This window comes from Salvelinus fontinalis, chromosome 9, assembly GCF_029448725.1.
Source record: "Salvelinus fontinalis isolate EN_2023a chromosome 9, ASM2944872v1, whole genome shotgun sequence".
Taxonomy (NCBI): domain Eukaryota; kingdom Metazoa; phylum Chordata; class Actinopteri; order Salmoniformes; family Salmonidae; genus Salvelinus; species Salvelinus fontinalis.
This window is the reverse complement of record NC_074673.1, coordinates 32,344,938-32,362,967: the sequence shown is the minus strand read 5'-3', so window position 1 is coordinate 32,362,967 and position 18,030 is coordinate 32,344,938. Positions and strand designations below refer to the sequence as shown.

General features: G+C 43.6%; 1 protein-coding gene across 1 annotated transcript in view; it reads left to right on the top strand.

The window, feature by feature from the left end:
• LOC129862436 (semaphorin-4B-like) overlaps positions 1–18,030 on the top strand; it is a 121,403-nt gene that overhangs the window by 98,014 nt on the left and 5,359 nt on the right. The window contains exons 9-14 of the mRNA XM_055934121.1: positions 13,164–13,345; positions 15,774–15,924; positions 16,485–16,695; positions 16,812–16,927; positions 17,296–17,453; positions 17,783–17,874. Coding sequence (XP_055790096.1) covers positions 13,164–13,345; positions 15,774–15,924; positions 16,485–16,695; positions 16,812–16,927; positions 17,296–17,453; positions 17,783–17,874 — 910 coding nt within the window. The remainder of the gene's footprint in view (positions 1–13,163; positions 13,346–15,773; positions 15,925–16,484; positions 16,696–16,811; positions 16,928–17,295; positions 17,454–17,782; positions 17,875–18,030) is intronic.

The following is an 18,030-nucleotide window of genomic DNA, read 5'->3' as shown; positions in this document are numbered from 1 at the left end:
GTTTGGTACACATCCGGTGGATAGAGAGCTGTTTATTATGTTCAACATAGGAGGGCCAAGCACAGGAAGCAGCTCCTTCAGCAGTTTAGTAGGAATAGGATCCAGTATGCAGCTTGAAGGTTTAGAGGCCATGATTATTTTCATCATTGTGTCAAGAGATATAGTACTAAAACACTTAAGTGTCTCTCCCGATCCCAGGCCCTCGCAGAGCTGTGCAGATCCAGGACAGCTAAGCCCTGGAGGAATACGCAGATTCAAAGAGGAGTCCGTAATTTGCTTTCTAATGGTCATGATCTTTTCCTCAAAGAAGTTCATGAATTTATTACTGCTGAAGTGAAAGCCATCCTCTCTTGGGGAATGCTGCTTTTTAGTTAGCTTTGCAACAGTATCAAAAAGAAATTTTGGATTGTTCTTATTTTCCTCGATTAAGTTGGAAAAGTAGGATGATCGAGCAGCAGTGAGGGCTCTTCGGTACTGCACGGTACTGTCTTTCCAAACTAGTCGGAAGACTTCCAGTTTGGTGTGGCGCCATTTCCGTTCCAATTTCCTGGAAGCTTGCTTCAAAGCTCGGGTATTTTCTGTATACCAGGGAGCTAGTTTCTTATGACAAATGTTTTTCGTTTTTAGGGGTGCAACTGCATCTAGGGTATTGCGCAAGGTTAAATTGAGTTCCTCAGTTAAGTGGTTAACTGATTTTTGTCCTCTGACGTCCTTGGGTAGGCAGAAGAAGTCTGGAAGGGCATCAAGGAATTTTTGTGTTGTCTGAGAATTTATAGCACGACTTTTGATGCTCCTTGGTTGGGGTCTGAGCAGATTATTTGTTGCGATTGCAAACGTAATAAAATGGTGGTCCGATAGTCCAGGATTATGTGGAAAAACATTAAGATCTACAACATTTATTCCATGGGACAAAACTAGGTCCAGAGTATGACTGTGGCAGTGAGTGGGTCCAGAGACATGTTGGACAAAACCCACTGAGTCGATGATGGCTCCGAAAGACTTTTGGAGTGGGCCTGTGGACTTCTCCATGTGAATATTAAAATCACCAAAAATTAGAATATGATCTGCTATGACTACACGGTCTGATAGGAATTCAGGAAACTCAGAGAGGAACGCTGTATATGGCCCAGGAGGCCTGTAAACAGTAGCTATAAAAAGTGATTGAGTAGGCTGCATAGATTTCATGACTAGAAGCTCAAAAGACGAAAACGCCATTTTTTTTTTTGTAAATTGAAATTTGCTATCGTAAATGTTAGCAACACCTCCGCCTTTGCGGGATGCACGGGGGATATGGTCACTAGTGTAACCAGGAGGTGAGGCCTCATTTAACACAGTAAATTCATCAGGCTTAAGCCATGTTTCAGTCAGGCCAATCACATCAAGATTATGATCAGTGATTAGTTCATTGACTATGACTGCCTTTGAAGTGAGGGATCTAACATTAAGTAACCCTATTTTGAGATGTGAGGTATCACGATCTCTTTCAATAATGGCAGGAATGGAGGAGGTCTTTATCCTAATAAGATTGCTAAGGCGAACACCGCCATGTTTAGTTTTGCCCAACCTAGGTCGAGGCACAGACACAGTCTCAATGGGTATGGCTGAGCTGACTACACTGACTGTGCTATTGGCAGACTCCACTAAGCTGGCAGGTTGGCTAACAGCCTGCTGCCTGGCCTGCACCCTATTTCATTGTGGGGCTAAAGGAGTTAGAGCCCTATCTATGTTGGTAGATAAGATGAGAGCACCCCTCCAGGTAGGATGGAGTCTGTCACTCCTCAGCAGGTCAGGCTTGGTCCTGTTTGTGGGTGATTCCCAGAAAGAGGGCCAATTATCTACAAATTCTATCTTTTGGGAGGGGCAGAAAACAGTTTTCAACCAGCGATTGAGTGCTGAGACTCTGCTGTAGAGCTCGTCACTCCCCCTAACTGGGAGGGGGCCAGAGACAATTACTCGATGCCGACACATCTTTCTAGCTGATTTACACGCTGAAGCTATGTTGCACTTGGTGACCTCTGACTGTTTCATCCTAACATCGTTGGTGCCGACGTGGATAACAATATCTCTATACTCTCTACACTCGCCAGATTTAGCTTTAGCCAGCACCATCTTTAGATTAGCCTTAACGTCGGTAGCCCTGCCCCCTGGTAAACAGTGTATGATCGCTGGGTGATTCGTTTTAAGTCTAATACTGCGGGTAATGGAGTCGCCAATGACTAGGGTTTTCAATTTGTCAGAGCTAATGGTGGGAGCCTTCGGCGTCTCAGACCCCGTAACGGGAGGAGTAGAGACGAGAAGACTCAGACTCAGACTCCGACTCGCTACATAATGGGGAAAACCGGTTGAAAGTTTCTGTCGGCTGAATGAGCGACACTGGTTGAGCATTCCAAAAGCATTTCCCTCCAGAAGCCATGAGAAAGTTGTCCGGCTGCGGGGACTGTGCGGGGGGATTTATACTAACGTTACTATCTGTACTTACTGGTGGCACAGACGCTGTTTCTTCCTTTCCTACACTGAAATTACCCTTGCCTAACGATTGCGTCTGAAGCTGGGCTTGCAGCACAGCTATTTTCGCCGTAAGGCGATCGTTCTCCTGTATATTATGAGTACAGCGACTGCAATTAGAAGACATCATGTTAATGTTACTACTTAGCTTCGGCTGTTGAAGGTGTTGACGAACCATGTCCAGATAAAGCGTCCGTCACATGACGACAACATGGCAGCAACACCACATGACAACAACATGGCAGCAACACAACATGGTAGCAACACCACATGACAACATGGTAGCAACACCACATGACAACATGGTAGCAACACCACATGACAACATGGTAGCAACACACAACATGGTAGCAACACAACATGGTAGCAGCACAAAACATGGTACAAACATTATTGGGCACAGACAACAGAACAAAGGGCAATAAAGTAGAGACAACAATACATCACACAAAGCAGCCACAACTGTCAGTAAGAGTGTATATGATTGTCCAGTTTGAGTGTTTGTTGCAGCTTGTTCAAGTTGCTAGCTGCAGCGAACTGAAAGGACGAGCGACCCAGGGATGTGTGTGCTTTGGGGACCTTTTTTATTTTTATTTTAATTTTTAATTTTTTTATATTTTTTATCCCATTTTCTCCCCAATTTTCGTGGTATCCAATCGCTAGTAATTACTACCTTGTCTCATCGCTACAACTCCCGTACGGGCTCGGGAGAGACGAAGGTCGAAAGCCATGCGTCCTCCGAAGCACAACCCAACCAGCCGTACTGCTTCTTAACACAGCGCGCCTCCAACCCGGAAGCCAGCCGCACCAATGTGTCGGAGGAAACACCGTGTACCAGGCCCCCTTGGCTGGCGCGCACTGCGCCCGGCCCGCCACAGGAGTCGCTGGAGCGCGATGAGACAAGGATATCCCTACCGGCCAAACCCTCCCTACCCCGGACGACGCTATGCCAATTGTGCGTCGCCCCACGGACCTCCCGGTCGCGGCCGGCTGCGACAGAGCCTGGGCGCGAACCCAGAGACTCTGGTGGCGCAGTTAGCACTGCGATGCAGTGCCCTAGACCACTGCGCCACCCGGGAGGCGCTTTGGGGACCTTTAACAGAATGTTTTAGCGGTAATGCAGTTGGTTATGCCATGAATTTTGACAGCCGAAACGCAGCCTACCAAGCTAGCACAGTGGACCTGGGCCGATTCTGGCTGAGAGTTGGGGCATTTGGCTGAGAGTCAGACTCGGCCGACCCCATGTGGCCCGAGTCTGGGCCGCCTTAGGCAGTATTACTTATGGCTAGGATGCGGGGATTGAGCTCGGGCTGATTCTGGTGTGAGTTATTTGGCCCAAATGTATTACTTGGGGCTCAGGCCGATTGGGGCGACTCTCTGGCAGATGATTACACAGGCTGCTTTATATAAGTAACATTTCATTATTTATTTTTCCATATTGTCTCATTGTTTCTGTGATCAAAAAATACAATTAACATTTAAATGAAATTGTTTAAGAGTCCTGCTCAGTATTTTAATATTTTCATACTTTATGCAAGGCAATTTTGTAGGTGGAGCTTCCCGAGTGCCGCAGTGGTCTATATGGGGCTTTGGCTTTTTTTTGTCCTGCCCAATGCAATCGCGAAGTACAGTGAGCTGGCGTTCCCTTTTTATGTATGCATCATAGGCAGGCCTACATAATTTTAGCCATGCAGGTCCCATTTTGGACGTGCTTAAAACCCCCTCCATGATGAAGGCTATGTGTCCATGCACATCATGAAACGAGCGATGAGAACCTTGGTGAATACCGTTGAGCCTCGTATTTAGAAGTGATGTGTAAAAATGGCTTGTTTTCCGTTTCATATGTTCAAAACACAAGCCCTCCCTTAGGCTTACTATTTTAAAAAAATATATATATATATTTCACCTTTATTTAACCAGGTAGGCCAGTTGAGAACAAGTTCTCATTTAGAACTACGGCCTGGCCAAGATAAAGCAAAGCAGTGCGACAAAAACAACAACAGAGTTACACGTGGGATAAACAAACGTACAGTCAATAACACAATAGAACAATCTGTATACAGTGTGTGCAAATTAAGTAAGGAGGTAAGGCAATAAATAGGCCATAGTGGCGAAGTAATTACAATTTAGCAATTAACACTGGAGTGATAAATGTGCAGATGTGCAAGTAGAGATACTGGTGTGCAAAAGAGCAGAAAAAACAAATATGGGGATGAGGTAGGTAGTAGGTTGGATGGGCTATTTACAGATGGGCTGTGTACAGCTGCAGCAATCGGTAAGCTGCTCTGACTGCCGATGCTTGAAGTTAATGAGAGAGATGTAAGTCTCCAACTTCAGTGATTTTTGCAATACGTTCCAGTCAATGTTAGCAGAGAACTGGAAGGAAAGGCGGCCAAAGGAGGTGTTGGCTTTCGGGATGACCAGTGAAATATGCCTGCTGGAGCGCATGCTACGGGTGGGTGTTGCTATGATGACCAGTGAGCTGAGATAAGGTGGAGCTTTACCTGGCAAAGACTTATAGATGACCTGGAGCAAGTGGGTTTGGCAGCGAATATATGTAGCGAGGACCAGCCAACGAGAGCATACAGGTCGCAGTGGTGGGTAGTATATGGGTTTTTGGTGAGAAAACGATTGACACTGTGATAGACTGCATCCAATTTGCTGAGTAGAGTGTTGGAGGCTATTTTATAAATGGCATCGAAGTCAAGGATTGGCATGATAGTCCGCTTTACGAGGGTATGTTCAGCAGCATGAGTGAAGGAGGCTTTGTTGCGAAATAGGAAGCCGATTCTAGATTTAATTTTGGATTGGAGATGATTAATATGAGTCTGGAAGGAGAGTTTACAGTTTAACCAGTCACTTAGGTATTTATAGTTGTCCACATATTCTAAGTCAGAACCGTCCGAAGTAGTGATGCTCGGTGGGCGGGCGGGTGCGGGCAGAAATTAGTTGAAGAGCATGCATTTAGTTTTACTAGTGTTTAAGAGCAGTTGGAGGCCACGAAAGGAGTGTTGTATGGCATCGAAGCTCATTTGTAGGTTTGTTAACACAGTGTCCAAAGAAAGGCCAGATGTATACAGAATGATGTCGTCTGCATAGAGGTGGATCAAAGAATCACCCGCAGCAAGAGCAACATCATTGATATATACAGAGAAAAGAGTCGGCCCGAGAATTGAACCCTGTTGTACCCCCATAGAGACTGCCAGAGGTCCGAATAACAGGCCCTCCAATTTGACACACTGAACTCTATCTGAGAAGTAGTTAGTGAACCAGGCGAGGCAGTCATTAGAGAAACCAAGGCTGTTGAGTCTGCCAGTTGCTGCGATGGGTGCAGAGCTGTTAGGTGGGATTGGGGTAGCCAGGTGGAAAGTGTGGCCAGCCGTAGAGAAATGATTATTGAAATTCTCGATTATCATGGATTTATCGGTGGTGACAGTGTTTCCTAGCCTAAGTGCTCAGTGGGCACCTGAGAGGAGGTGCTCTCATTCACCATGGACTTTAGTGTCCCAAAATCTTTGGGAATTAGTGCTGCAGGATGCACATTTTTGCATTCCTAACTGAATGTGTATATTGGTTCCTGACGTGGGGACAATTCGAAGCTAGTGCAGTGCGCCACAGGATGTTTTTGTGCTGGTCAAGGGCAGTCAAGTCTTAGTTCTACATTCTTTGAAAAGGGCGTGCTTATTTAAGATGGTGAGTAAGGCACTTTTGAAGAACAACCAGGCATCCTCTACTGATGGGATGAGGACAATATCCTTCCAGGATACCCGGGCCAGGTCGATTTAGAAAGGCCTTCTCGCTGAAGTGTTTTAGGGAGAGCGTTTGACTGTGATGAGGGTTGGTCGTTTGACCGCGGACCCATAACGAACGCAGGCAATGAGGCAGTGATCGCTGAGATTCTGGTTGAAAACAGCAGAGGTGTATTTAGAGGGCAAGTTGGTCAGGATGATATCTATGAGGGTGCCCATGTTTACGGATTTGAGGTTGTACCTGGTAGGTTCCTTGATGATTTGTGTGAGATTGAGGGCATCTAGCTTAGATTGTAGGACGGCCGGGGTGTTAAGCATATCCCAGTTAAGGTCACCTAACAGTACGAACTCTGACGATAGATGGGGGGCAATCAATTCACATATGGTGTCCAGGGCACAGCTGGGGGCAGAGGGTGGTCTATACAAAGTGGCAACAGTGAGAGACTTGTTTCTGGAGAGATGGATTTTTAAAAGTAGTAGCTCGAACTCGGGCATAGACCTGGATAATAGGACAAAACTCTGCAGGCTATCTCTACAGTAGATTGCAAGTCCGCCCCCCTTTAGCAGTTCTATCTTGATGGAAAATGTTGTAATTGGGGATGGAAATTTCAGGCCTTCATAAGCCTTCCTAAGCCATACAATAATGAAGGCTAGTTCAACAGCAATGCCTGGCTTTTTTTTATCCTGGTGATTTGATGATATCATTACATTTTACATGTATTTATTTGTTGTTTAAAAAAAATATATTGCTTGTTTTTATTAGAAACAATATTATTCAAATTATTTACCTTCCTGGTTCTATGGTTAAAACGTCTGTGGAGTGCATGCTATGCAACTTTTGGAGATGTGATCTGATCTGTAAGATGGTTACGATTATGTTCATAAACCAGTTCTAGGTGAGAGCAGTATAACAGTTAGGGGACATTCTCCCTTTCGCTTTACAGTACATTGGATCTTTCTCCAGCTACTGTGAAAAGTTTGGATGTGCGTAAAACCCTCCATATTCTACATTGTTTGAAGATTACATGACCATGTGGTGAAATTATTGTAGTTGATTCCAAGGCAATACATAAAAGACGGTAAATGCAGAACTTGAAGCAACCACATATTTTGCCATGGAGCTTGTTCTGATTGGCCAGTGAGGGGCTAAGCCTCAACACATCCGCAACTTGTTTATTCATCAAAACCCAGCCCTTTTGCACCAACGCCAGAAAGTGCGCCGATAATTGTGATAGTGAAAATAGATAAATTATTTCTGACTCACCCCTGAACCTATAACGCTACCACCTGCACTTACCTTATTGTTAAGTTTGTTAATATAGAGCCCCGAGTCTACTGTGCGCAATTGTGTAGGATAGATTATTGCGCAACACCCAATGCTATTCATATGAATATCCTGGATATAATGACGACAAATTACTTAACTTATTCACAATATGGTCTGGGAGTGAAATAACATGACAAATACATTTTGTTTTCCGTGTTAGACCTGCAATTTTACAAGGGCCTTGCAGTAACCTACTTGAACATTCATTTGGAGCGCAGAAATTCAAGTACTGAAATAGGCCTACCTTAAAAATCGGACATTTCCTTAATTTGGTGCTTCAAAAGCAATTGTAATTATTGTAGCCAAATTATAAGTTACCTGCTCCCTTATCAGTAGCAGTGCGTGGGTAAAATCACTGGCGAAGCCAAGCCAGGAAAAAAATAGCCATGTTACAACCTGTGTTGTGATAATTATGTTTGCTCTATAATCTGTTAGTGCATTCGGAAATTATTCAGACCCCTGGACCTTTTCCACATTATGTTACGTTACAGCCTTATTCTAAAATTGATTAAATCGTTTTTCCCCCTCATTAATCTACACGCAATATCCCATAATAACAAATCGAAAACAAGTTTAGACATTTTTGCAAATGTATTAAAAATAAGAAACTGAATTATCACATTAACATAAGTATTCAGACCCTTTACTCAGTACTTTGTTGAAGCACCTTTGGCAGTGATTACAGCCTCGAGTCTTCTTGGGTATCCTTCCCCAGGTTGGCACACCTGTATTTGGGGAGTTTCTCTCATTCTTCTCTGCAGATCCTCTCAAGCTCTGTCAGGTTGGATGGGGAGCATCGCTGCACAGTTATTTTCAGGTCTCTCCAGAGATGTTTGATCGGGTTCAAGTCTGGCCTCTGGCTGGGCCACTCAAGGACATTCAGAGACTTTTCCCGAACCCACTCCTGCGTTGTCTTGGCTGTGTGCTTAGGGTCGTTGTCCTGTTGGAAGGTGAACCTTTGCACTAGTCTGAGGTTATGAGCGCTCTGGAGCAGGTTTTCATCAAGCATCTCTCTGTACTTTGCTCTGTTCATCTTTCCCTCGATCTTGACTAGTCTCCCAGTCCCTTCCCTGAAAAACATCCCTACAGCATGATGCTGCCACCACCATACTTCACCGTAGGGATAGTGCCAGGTTTCTTCCAGACGTGAGGCTTGGCATGCAGGCCAAAGTGTTCAATCTTGGTTTCATCAGACCAGAGAATCTTGTTTCTCATGGTCAGAGTCCTTTAGCTGCCTTTTGGCAAACTCCAAGCAGGCTATCATGTGTCATTTGCTGAGGAGTGGCTTCTGTCTGGCCACTCTACCATAAAGGAGGCCTGATTGGTGCAGTGCTGCAGAGATGGTTGTCCTTCTGGAAGGGTCTCCCATCTCCACATAGGAACTCTGGAGCTCTGTCAGAGTGACCATCGGGTTCTTGGTCACCTCCCTCACCATCGGGTTCTTGGTCACCTCCCCCGATCACTCAACTTCTTCCATTAATATATGGGGACCTTCAATGCTTCAGAAATGTTTTGGTACCCTTCCCCAGATCTGTGCCTCAACACAATCCTGTCTCAGTACTCTATGGACAATTCCTTCGACCTCATGGCTTGGTTTTAAGCTCTGACATGCACTGCCAACTGTGGAACCTTATATAGACAGGTGTGTGCCTTTCCAAATCATGTCCAATCAATTGAATTTACCACAGGTGGACTCCAATCAAGTTGTACAAACATCTCAAGGATGATCAATGGAAACAATGAGGAAAAACATTTATTTGATCAATTTTAGAATAAGGCTGTAATGTAACAAAATGTGGAAAAGGGGAAGCTGTCTGAATATTTACATAATCCTCTGTAGGCCTAAGGCCGAGACAAATAAAAATCAGTGGCAGAATACATTCAACCACACCTTTTTTGTTTCATCACAAAACCGGAGGTCTGTCTGGTGAAGTCCACAAGGCATATTGCATGTAACAAACAGTTACGTGACCTACAGAATGGTCAAGCAATAATGGGGACAATAATGTTTCCAACATTTTCAAACTACTAAACAACTATTGATTTAGAACCATGGAGAGTTAGGCTACCGCAATTCGCAAGGAAAACAGGATCTGCCTCCAATATTCCAGCACCATTTAACTTTAACAGTTCACCATCATCAACTCACCTACACTTAGCCTAATACAGTGACAACTAATAGATACCACAAACTACTGACGACACTGATGTGGCTGTCGATGGTCCTGATTCCTCTGTGTGTGTGTATGAATACTTATGTAATGTGATTTTTTTCATTTTTAATTGTTAATAAATTAGTTTAAAAAATCTAAACCTGTTTTTGCTTTGTCATTATGGGGTTTTGTGTGTAGATTGATGAAAAACAACTTAATCAGTGTTATAATAAGGCTGTAACCTAACAAAATGTGGAACAAGTCAAGGGGTCTAAATACTTTTCGAAGGCACTGCATCTCCATCCATGGCTAATGGAAAGGGACAATTTTAGCTAGCTAGCCTGTGGAGGACAACAACACAACGAGATGCAACAATTCAAGTTTTTTCTGTCAGTGATGTTTGGTTTTTCATGTGATTTGTATTCATTAGCGATCCCCATTAGTTCCTGCCAAGGCAGTAGCTACTCTTCCTGGGTTACAGCAACAGTTAAGGCAGTAATATACATTATAATAAAATGTGTATACATTTAAATACATTTTACAACAGATTTCACAATAAATTAAATGTGTGCTCTCCGGCCACTACTCTACTACAACACACAATCAAGGTGTGCATGTGTGTATAGTGTGTATGTTATGTGTGTATTGTATGTTATGTGTGTTTGTACCCGTGTGTGTGACTTCACATCGCTGTTCCATAGTCCAGTTTTTAAAATCTGATTTTACTGCTTGCGTGAATTACTTGATGTGGAATAGACTTCAATGTAGCCATGGCTCTATGTAGTACAGTGCGCCTCCCATAGTCTGTTCTGGACTTGTGGCATGTCTTGTGGGGTATGCATGGGTGTCTGTGCTATGAGCTAGTAGTTTAAAACAGACAGCTAGTAGCATTCAATATGTCAATACTTCTTACAAGAATAAGTAGTGATGAAGTCAATCTCTCTTCTACTTTGAGCAATGAGAGATTTGACATGCATATTCCAATTGGTGTGGAGCCAAATCCAAACGGTCTTTCCTTGACACTTTTTTTGGTGCACCAGGATCATTCACAGTTTAGCTCGCTCAGTTTAGCTCAACGCTGATTGGCTAATATTTTATACTATTTTTATCAAGGGAGGCCAAATGCCCCCTTGCATTTAATGCTACAGGTGGCAACAATATCATTCTCTTTTTGACCAGACAGCATCAGATAGATGAGCTACAAATACAGAGACAGAGGGGCGCTGTTTCCCTCACTCGGATGCTTTATCTGGTGAAGTACAAAATATACATTATTTTACGTTTTTGCCTTTTTTTCTTGGTATTTTGTGGGGGAGGCCTGCTTATAATTATCCGTCATTTCATTTTATGTATGTTTTTGTGAGACGTGGCCGCTTTAGCTTGTTTCCAGCCCTTCAATTGAAGGGTGTTGCGCTACTCTGTTGCGGTAAAATCACATGCGGTTATTATGAGGACGACAACTTCAACTTGGCTTTCCGTACAAATCCTTCCATTACTAAAGGAACCTGGTTTTTGGTCACTTTCTCATGATAAAAACAGAGATGGTGAGATTAATGCTACCGCTATTCATGGCTTTATAGGCTTACTGTGTGCCTGCATCGGCCACATATGCTACAGAAAAATTGGCATGCATGCATCCAATCTATTTAGTCAGGCAATGTCCACATTATTCACACATATTTTAGAATGTAATAATAATTTGAATATCAATGCTTTGGCAAGCCCTGGAAAAAAAATATATATATTGAAGTGGTAATTCCCTACTTGCTTGTTTGGCCTCTATATTAGGCCCTATATGTACAATTATATAAATTATACAATTGCATTGAGGTCCTTAAATTACAAAAGTTCCTGAAAGAGCTTGAATTTGACTCATCAATGTCTGTATGAACCCTGCTTAAAGAATGTATCATCCTAGGCTTTTGTTGTTGTATTGGTGGAGTTATGGGCCTATTCACTTTTATTCCTCTAATTACACATGCACAACTGCATGAAAATGCTTTTATTTTTGTTTCAAACCATTTTGAAAAATATATCCCAATGTCACACATTGGCCCCATTATTTATAGAAAGATCCACCAATACTGCATCTTCCTCATCAGCATCTTCCATTACTTAAAGTCCATCTCTCTCTCTCTCTCTTTAGTTGACTATCTCTGATGTTTATTCAGGTGTTTAGAGTAGAAGTTCTGCTCCAGTGAGGCCAGCTATGGAATAATATATAGCTTTGTGGAAAACAGAAAAAGCTTTGGTACTATTGAAACTCTTAAAATTGTGCATCTGTGTTGGAAAGGGAGGCTTATGTAAGGGGTTAATAAATTGAGTGCTTTCTGTCCAATATTCAGGAGGAGACTTTAGGTACACACTATCTCTAGTATAAAATAATAACTAGGTAGACCAGGGGGAGCAGAGCAGGGAATATACTGTATGTAGCTCATTATCTGGCTGGGTTACTACAGCAAGTAATTGCTTCAGAAACACAGCATTAGTCACGTGTCATTTCCCTTTCCCATTCAGCGATGTCATTTCCTCTAATTAATGTTGGGCTGACGGGGACTCGGACGAAGGCACACGTTAAAGGGCTCTGGGTTATTTAGACTTCTTTATGTTTCTTTTTAGTCCTCTGAACAGTGCTCTGTGAAGATGACTTATCGTTGCTCCCTCAGCCTTTTCAATCTCCTTAGATCTATGTCCCAGACAATAATTTAAATAATTGCTGCAATCCGAGCAACAGACTCAAGTGTATGTAAACAGACAAATTATATATAGTTTTTCAATTGTATGTACCCACACAATTCCTGTACAGCCAACTATCTGTGAAAAGTATAGGCATTACATTTCTTAATGGAAAAGTTGTGCAGCTATATTTGCATCGCAAGCCAACCCGGTATCATGCTCCCATAGATGACCCCACCCACCAGGCAGGTTAGTGTCACAGGCACAGGTTCAGAGAATTGTAGTGTCAGTGGAGAGCCATTGTGTGTGTGAGCAGTGTCCTTTTTTCTCTCTGTCATTGAAAAGCATTTGGTGCCCCCAGTGTTCTCCACTCATCCAGTTGTGATGTCTTATATTGTTTTCTTGACCTAGAATTCTATTGACCCAGGGGGGATGTGTATTATGTCCACAATCTGTTGTACTCAGTCTGGTGGTTTCACTATAGGATTATTGTTTCTCATGTAAGTAAATTCAAACAGTGCCTTGTTTACATTGTTTGTTTAGTTTCGGGGTAAACAACAGGGTGTAGAATAATTTTAGGGAAATTGGTTGCCATGATATCATTCAGACTCGTGTTTATTGCAGTAGGGATTATAATGCATTCTCACCACTTCCACTACTTTTACAGTTTACACATACATGCTTGTGCCCTCTACTGGACACTGGGTTACTATGACTGCGGGTCCATGTAACAGAGCTCTGATTATATTACAGGGTGACAAAGGAGGAGAGAGGGTGCTGCAGAAGAAATGGACCACCTTCCTTAAAGCCCAGCTCCTGTGTTCACTGCCTGACGATGGCTTCCCCTTCAACATCATCCAGGACATGTTTGTGTTGACGCCCAGCCCAGAAGACTGGAAGAACACCGTGTTCTACGGGGTCTTTACTTCACAGTGGTGAGGACATTATCACTTATACATCATGCAAGAGTGTATAAGCCCATTGATTTGGATAATGAAAGCTTCTGTGTCTGAGTTGATATTTCACTCATCTCCACATGAAACGTTTCTCCATACAACAACAGCTCACTGTCAGTTTATAGCACATTATTATTGATCCAATCATTGCCAAACAGCCAAATTTCCATTCCTTCTGTTCGTCTATGGTGTATTTGAGACGTTATTGATCAAGTACTGCATACAGTGGCTTGCGAAAGTATTCACCCCACTGGTGAAATGTGTACTTACATTCTGAAATCTTGCTCTGATTTATCATCCAAAGGGTCCCAGAGATAACATGAAGTGTCGTTTTGTTAGATAAAATACTATTTCAAATCCTAAAAAGGTCCACATAGCATGCACAATCGATTTTGTATTTCCACTCGTTCAATTTGCAAAGAAAGGAATCTGTGAAAATCTCACCTTAAACGTTGTTTGAACGAGTCAAATCACGTCTGTATGTATTCCTCGGAGATCCTAGAAGGTAACAAGACTTCACTATTTCACTAGGGGTGTAGTATATCCTATGAGTCACCAAATTTGGTCAGAGAGCGACGCCTTCATGGCATGCCGATGACGAGGGTGGTCTTTACTTGATCGACTCGAACTTTGTCAAATAAGCACCAATCGGGGTCAAACCAAGCTAGCTAGATAGCCAATGAGCTGGGCTTTACGGGAGTATCGGAAACCCTGTATCTGTCGTAAAATGTAGCTAATAACCTTGTGCTACAGCATGCCTTTTCCTTTTGGACAAAAATTATAAGAATATTCAGAGTTATGAAAACTGGTTGTTTTGCAAATGTTGAACTTATAATATGGCTACTAATACTGGAAAAGCTAAATCAAAGTCCAAGTATACAGATTTGACGAAATTCTTGCAGAAAAATGTAATATGAATGCAAATGTCTCCTTCACGATTTGCTCAAATGTACCTGGGTGACTTCACACTAAATGTCATGTCGTTCGCTCATACTTCAAGATCTGTCTGAAACTTTGGACATACACTGCTACCATCTTGTGGACACCATCGGAATTACAACTAGAGTGATGGCTAGAACTGGGACCTTTGTTGCATTTCAAAGATGGTGGTAGAAAAAAGTACTTTTTTTCTTTGTATTTTCTTCTACCAGATCTATTGTGTTATATTCTCCTACATTCAATTCCCATTTCTATAAACGTCAGTGTTTCCTTTCAAATGGTACCAAGAATATGCATATCCTTGCTTCAGGGCCTGAGCTGCATACCCTTAGATTTGGGTATGTCATTTTAAGCGAAAATTGAAAAAAAGGGAGCTATCCAATAAATGTATTAAGTCATACCACAGATTCTCAATTGGATGGAGGTCTGGGCACTGATTAGGCAATTCCAAGAAATGTAAATGTTTCCCCTTAACCACTCAAGTGTTGCTTTAGCAGTATGCTTAGGGTCATTGTCCTACTAGAACGTGAACCTCCGTCCCAGTCTCAAATCTCTGGAAGACTGAAACAGGTTTCCCTCAAGAATTTCCATGTATTTAGCGCCATCCATCATTCCTTCAATTCTGACCAGTTTCTCAGTCCCGCCGATGAAAAACATCCCCACCGCATGATGCTGCCACCACCATGCTTCACTGTGGGGATGATGTTCTCTGTGTGAGAGTTGTTGGGTTTGCGCCAGACATAGCGTTTTCCTTGATGGCCAAAAAGCTACATTTTAGTCTCATCTGACCAGATGACCTTCTTCTATATGTTTGGGGAGTCTCCCACCTGCTGTTTGGCGAACACCAAACATGTTTGCTTGCTTTTTTCTTTAAGCAAAGGCTTTTTTCTGACCAGTCTTCCGTAAAGCCCAGCTCTGGAGTGTACGGCTTAAAGTGGTCCTATGGACAGATATTCCCATCTCCGCTGTGGAGCTTTGCAGCTCCTTCAGGGTTATCTTTGGTCTCTTTGTTGCCTCTCTGATTAATGCCCTCCTTCCCTGGTCCATGAGTTTTGGTGGGCGGCCCTCTCTTGGCAGGTTTGTTGTGGTGCCATATTCTTTCCATTTCTTTATAATGGATTTAATGGTGCTCTGTGGGATGTTCAAAGTTTCAGATCTTTTTTTTTAACCCAACCCCGATCTGTACTTCTCCACACCTTTGTCCCTGACCTGTTTGGAGAGCTCCTTGGTCTTTATGGTGCTGCTTGCTTGTTGGTGACCCTTGCTTAGTAGTGTTGCAGACTCTGGGGCCTTTCAGAACAGGTGTATGTGTACTCAATTTAAATTACAAGTTGTAATGCAACAAAATAGGGATGAATACTTCTGCAAGGCACTGTATTCGTTCAGCACTACTGTCAGAGTAAAGAATAGGATGATTTTAGGAAAGAGGAACATTCTGTAGCCTCACTGCTGTGTGGTGTTTTCCCAGGTATAAAGGGGCCTCTGGCAGCTCAGCAGTGTGTGCCTTCACCATGGACCAGGTGGAGAGGGCCTTCAGCGGCCGTTACCGTGAGGTCAACCGGGAGACCCAGCAGTGGTACACCTACAACCACCCTATCCTTGATCCACGGCCTGGAGCGGTGAGTTACCACTGCCCTCTGCTGGGCAGCTTACACAGTATAGTCAGTGGTTCCCAACCTTTTTCGGTTACTGAATTTTGCTCTGCCTGGAGTACCCCTGAATTATCCCCTCATGTGCATTTTACCAGTAGGCCTATGGTCTCATGAGTCTTAAGTATCCCCTGTGGATAGGCCAAGTAAGTCCTAGTACCCCTGGTTGGGAACCACTGGTATAAGTAACCTGCAGTAGGCTATACTAAGCCAACCACGTGTTTTCAGATTGGATGTGTTCTAGCCTGCCTCAGACACATCAGCAATCTGGACTGAACATCAGTGATTATCCAGCTATCTGTCTCTCTGCTGTCACTAGCAGCCTTCTTCCCAGAAGGCCTGATATTATCAAAGCTGCCACTGCTACGGCTGCTTTAATTTCCTGGCAGACTTATCACGGACACATCAAATCATCAACCGAAGGATACAAACACATATTTAGGAGGATAGGCAGGGGGTAGTAGTAAGCTTGTGTAGTGTGTATTTTTGCCCAGTGTGTGCTTATGAGACTCCCTGTGTTCTCTCCACAGTGCATCACTAACGCAGCCCGGGAGCAGGGCATCTCCTCCTCTCTACATATGCCTGACAAGGTACTGAACTTCGTCAAGGACCACTTCCTGATGGACAGTGTGATCCGCAGCCAGCCACTCCTGCTGAAACGCAGCGTCCGCTACACTCAGATAGCTGTTCACCGGGTCCAGGCCATCCACAAACACTACAATGTGCTCTTCATTGGAACAGGTACTGTACTGTAAACCGCCTCAGCCGACAGAACTTCTCCCCTTTCCTCTTCTGTATGAGAGACAGAGCTATAGCAGACATTAACCATCCACTGCTCTGTCATATGTCTCTGGCAGATGATGGAAGACTCCACAAAGCCATTAATGTCAACAACAAGATGCACATCATTGAAGAGATGATGCTTTTCACTGACCCCCAGCCTGTACAGCACATTGAACTGGACTCTGAAAAGGTACAGTACAGAGAAAGAAATCTGTTTATTTCTGGAGCATGTCCTCATAGTGGGAGTAATAATGAGCTCACTAAATGTCAGCACTGGCAGTTCAGGGGTCTCATGAGCCGTGAAGAGAGCCGGAGCCTAGGGGGTAGCTTAGCTCACGTTCATTGAGATAATTGCATGCAACTTCCTCTCAGGGGATTTGAAAAAAATGAGGTCCTGTGTTACTCTGTATTGTTACTCGGTTTGTTCCTCCAGCATTGGGTTCGTCAAGGGTACAGTGTTGACATTGTTTTAGAGAGAGGTAAATGTCTGCTAATATGTGACCCAGATACCTATTCCTCCCTGGCCCCTGACTGACTGTCTGGTGGTCTCCTCTACAGGGCCTGCTGTTTGTGTCCTCCTACTCTGGCCTGGTGGAGGTCCCGGTGGCTAACTGCTCCAACTACCAGAGCTGTGGAGAGTGTGTCCTGTCCAGAGACCCTTACTGTGCCTGGGAAGGGAGGCAGTGTCTGAATGTCAGGCTGGGTGGGCTAGATAAGTATGTTTCCCACAGACCACCAGCCTCCATACATTACATTTCTATGGTCCACTCATGGACATGTAGGTGTTGCTCATCAAAGAGATACTAGCCTTGTATTAGCATGATACCAGATAATGGTATAAACTAGTTAGATGCTAAGCCCTCATAATAACTGATAACTTTTCGGGACATTAGAGCACACCAAAGAAAAAGTGACAATATAGGATAATGCTCAATAATGTCTGCTTACAGTACATGCTGTAGTCTGTAAAGACCTGTTATGTGTAGATTGTCGAGGTTCTGAGACACCCATTTGTCTGATTTATCCCATTCGTCTGTGTTCTCAGCCACTGGCAGCAGGACGTGGACGAGGCAGACACATCCGTTATCTGCAACAAGACACAGCCCAGCCCTCGCTTTGCTAAACCCCCACCCACACGTAAGTACTGTACCGTTCCTGCTGGATTAAATCATCTCAGCTCTAAACTGTACCACTGTGCTCTACTCTGGAACTGCTGCATACGCCGCATTTACATTCCGAAGAACATTTTCTTCCAATGTCCCCTACCATGATTATCAACTCCAAGCTTATTTA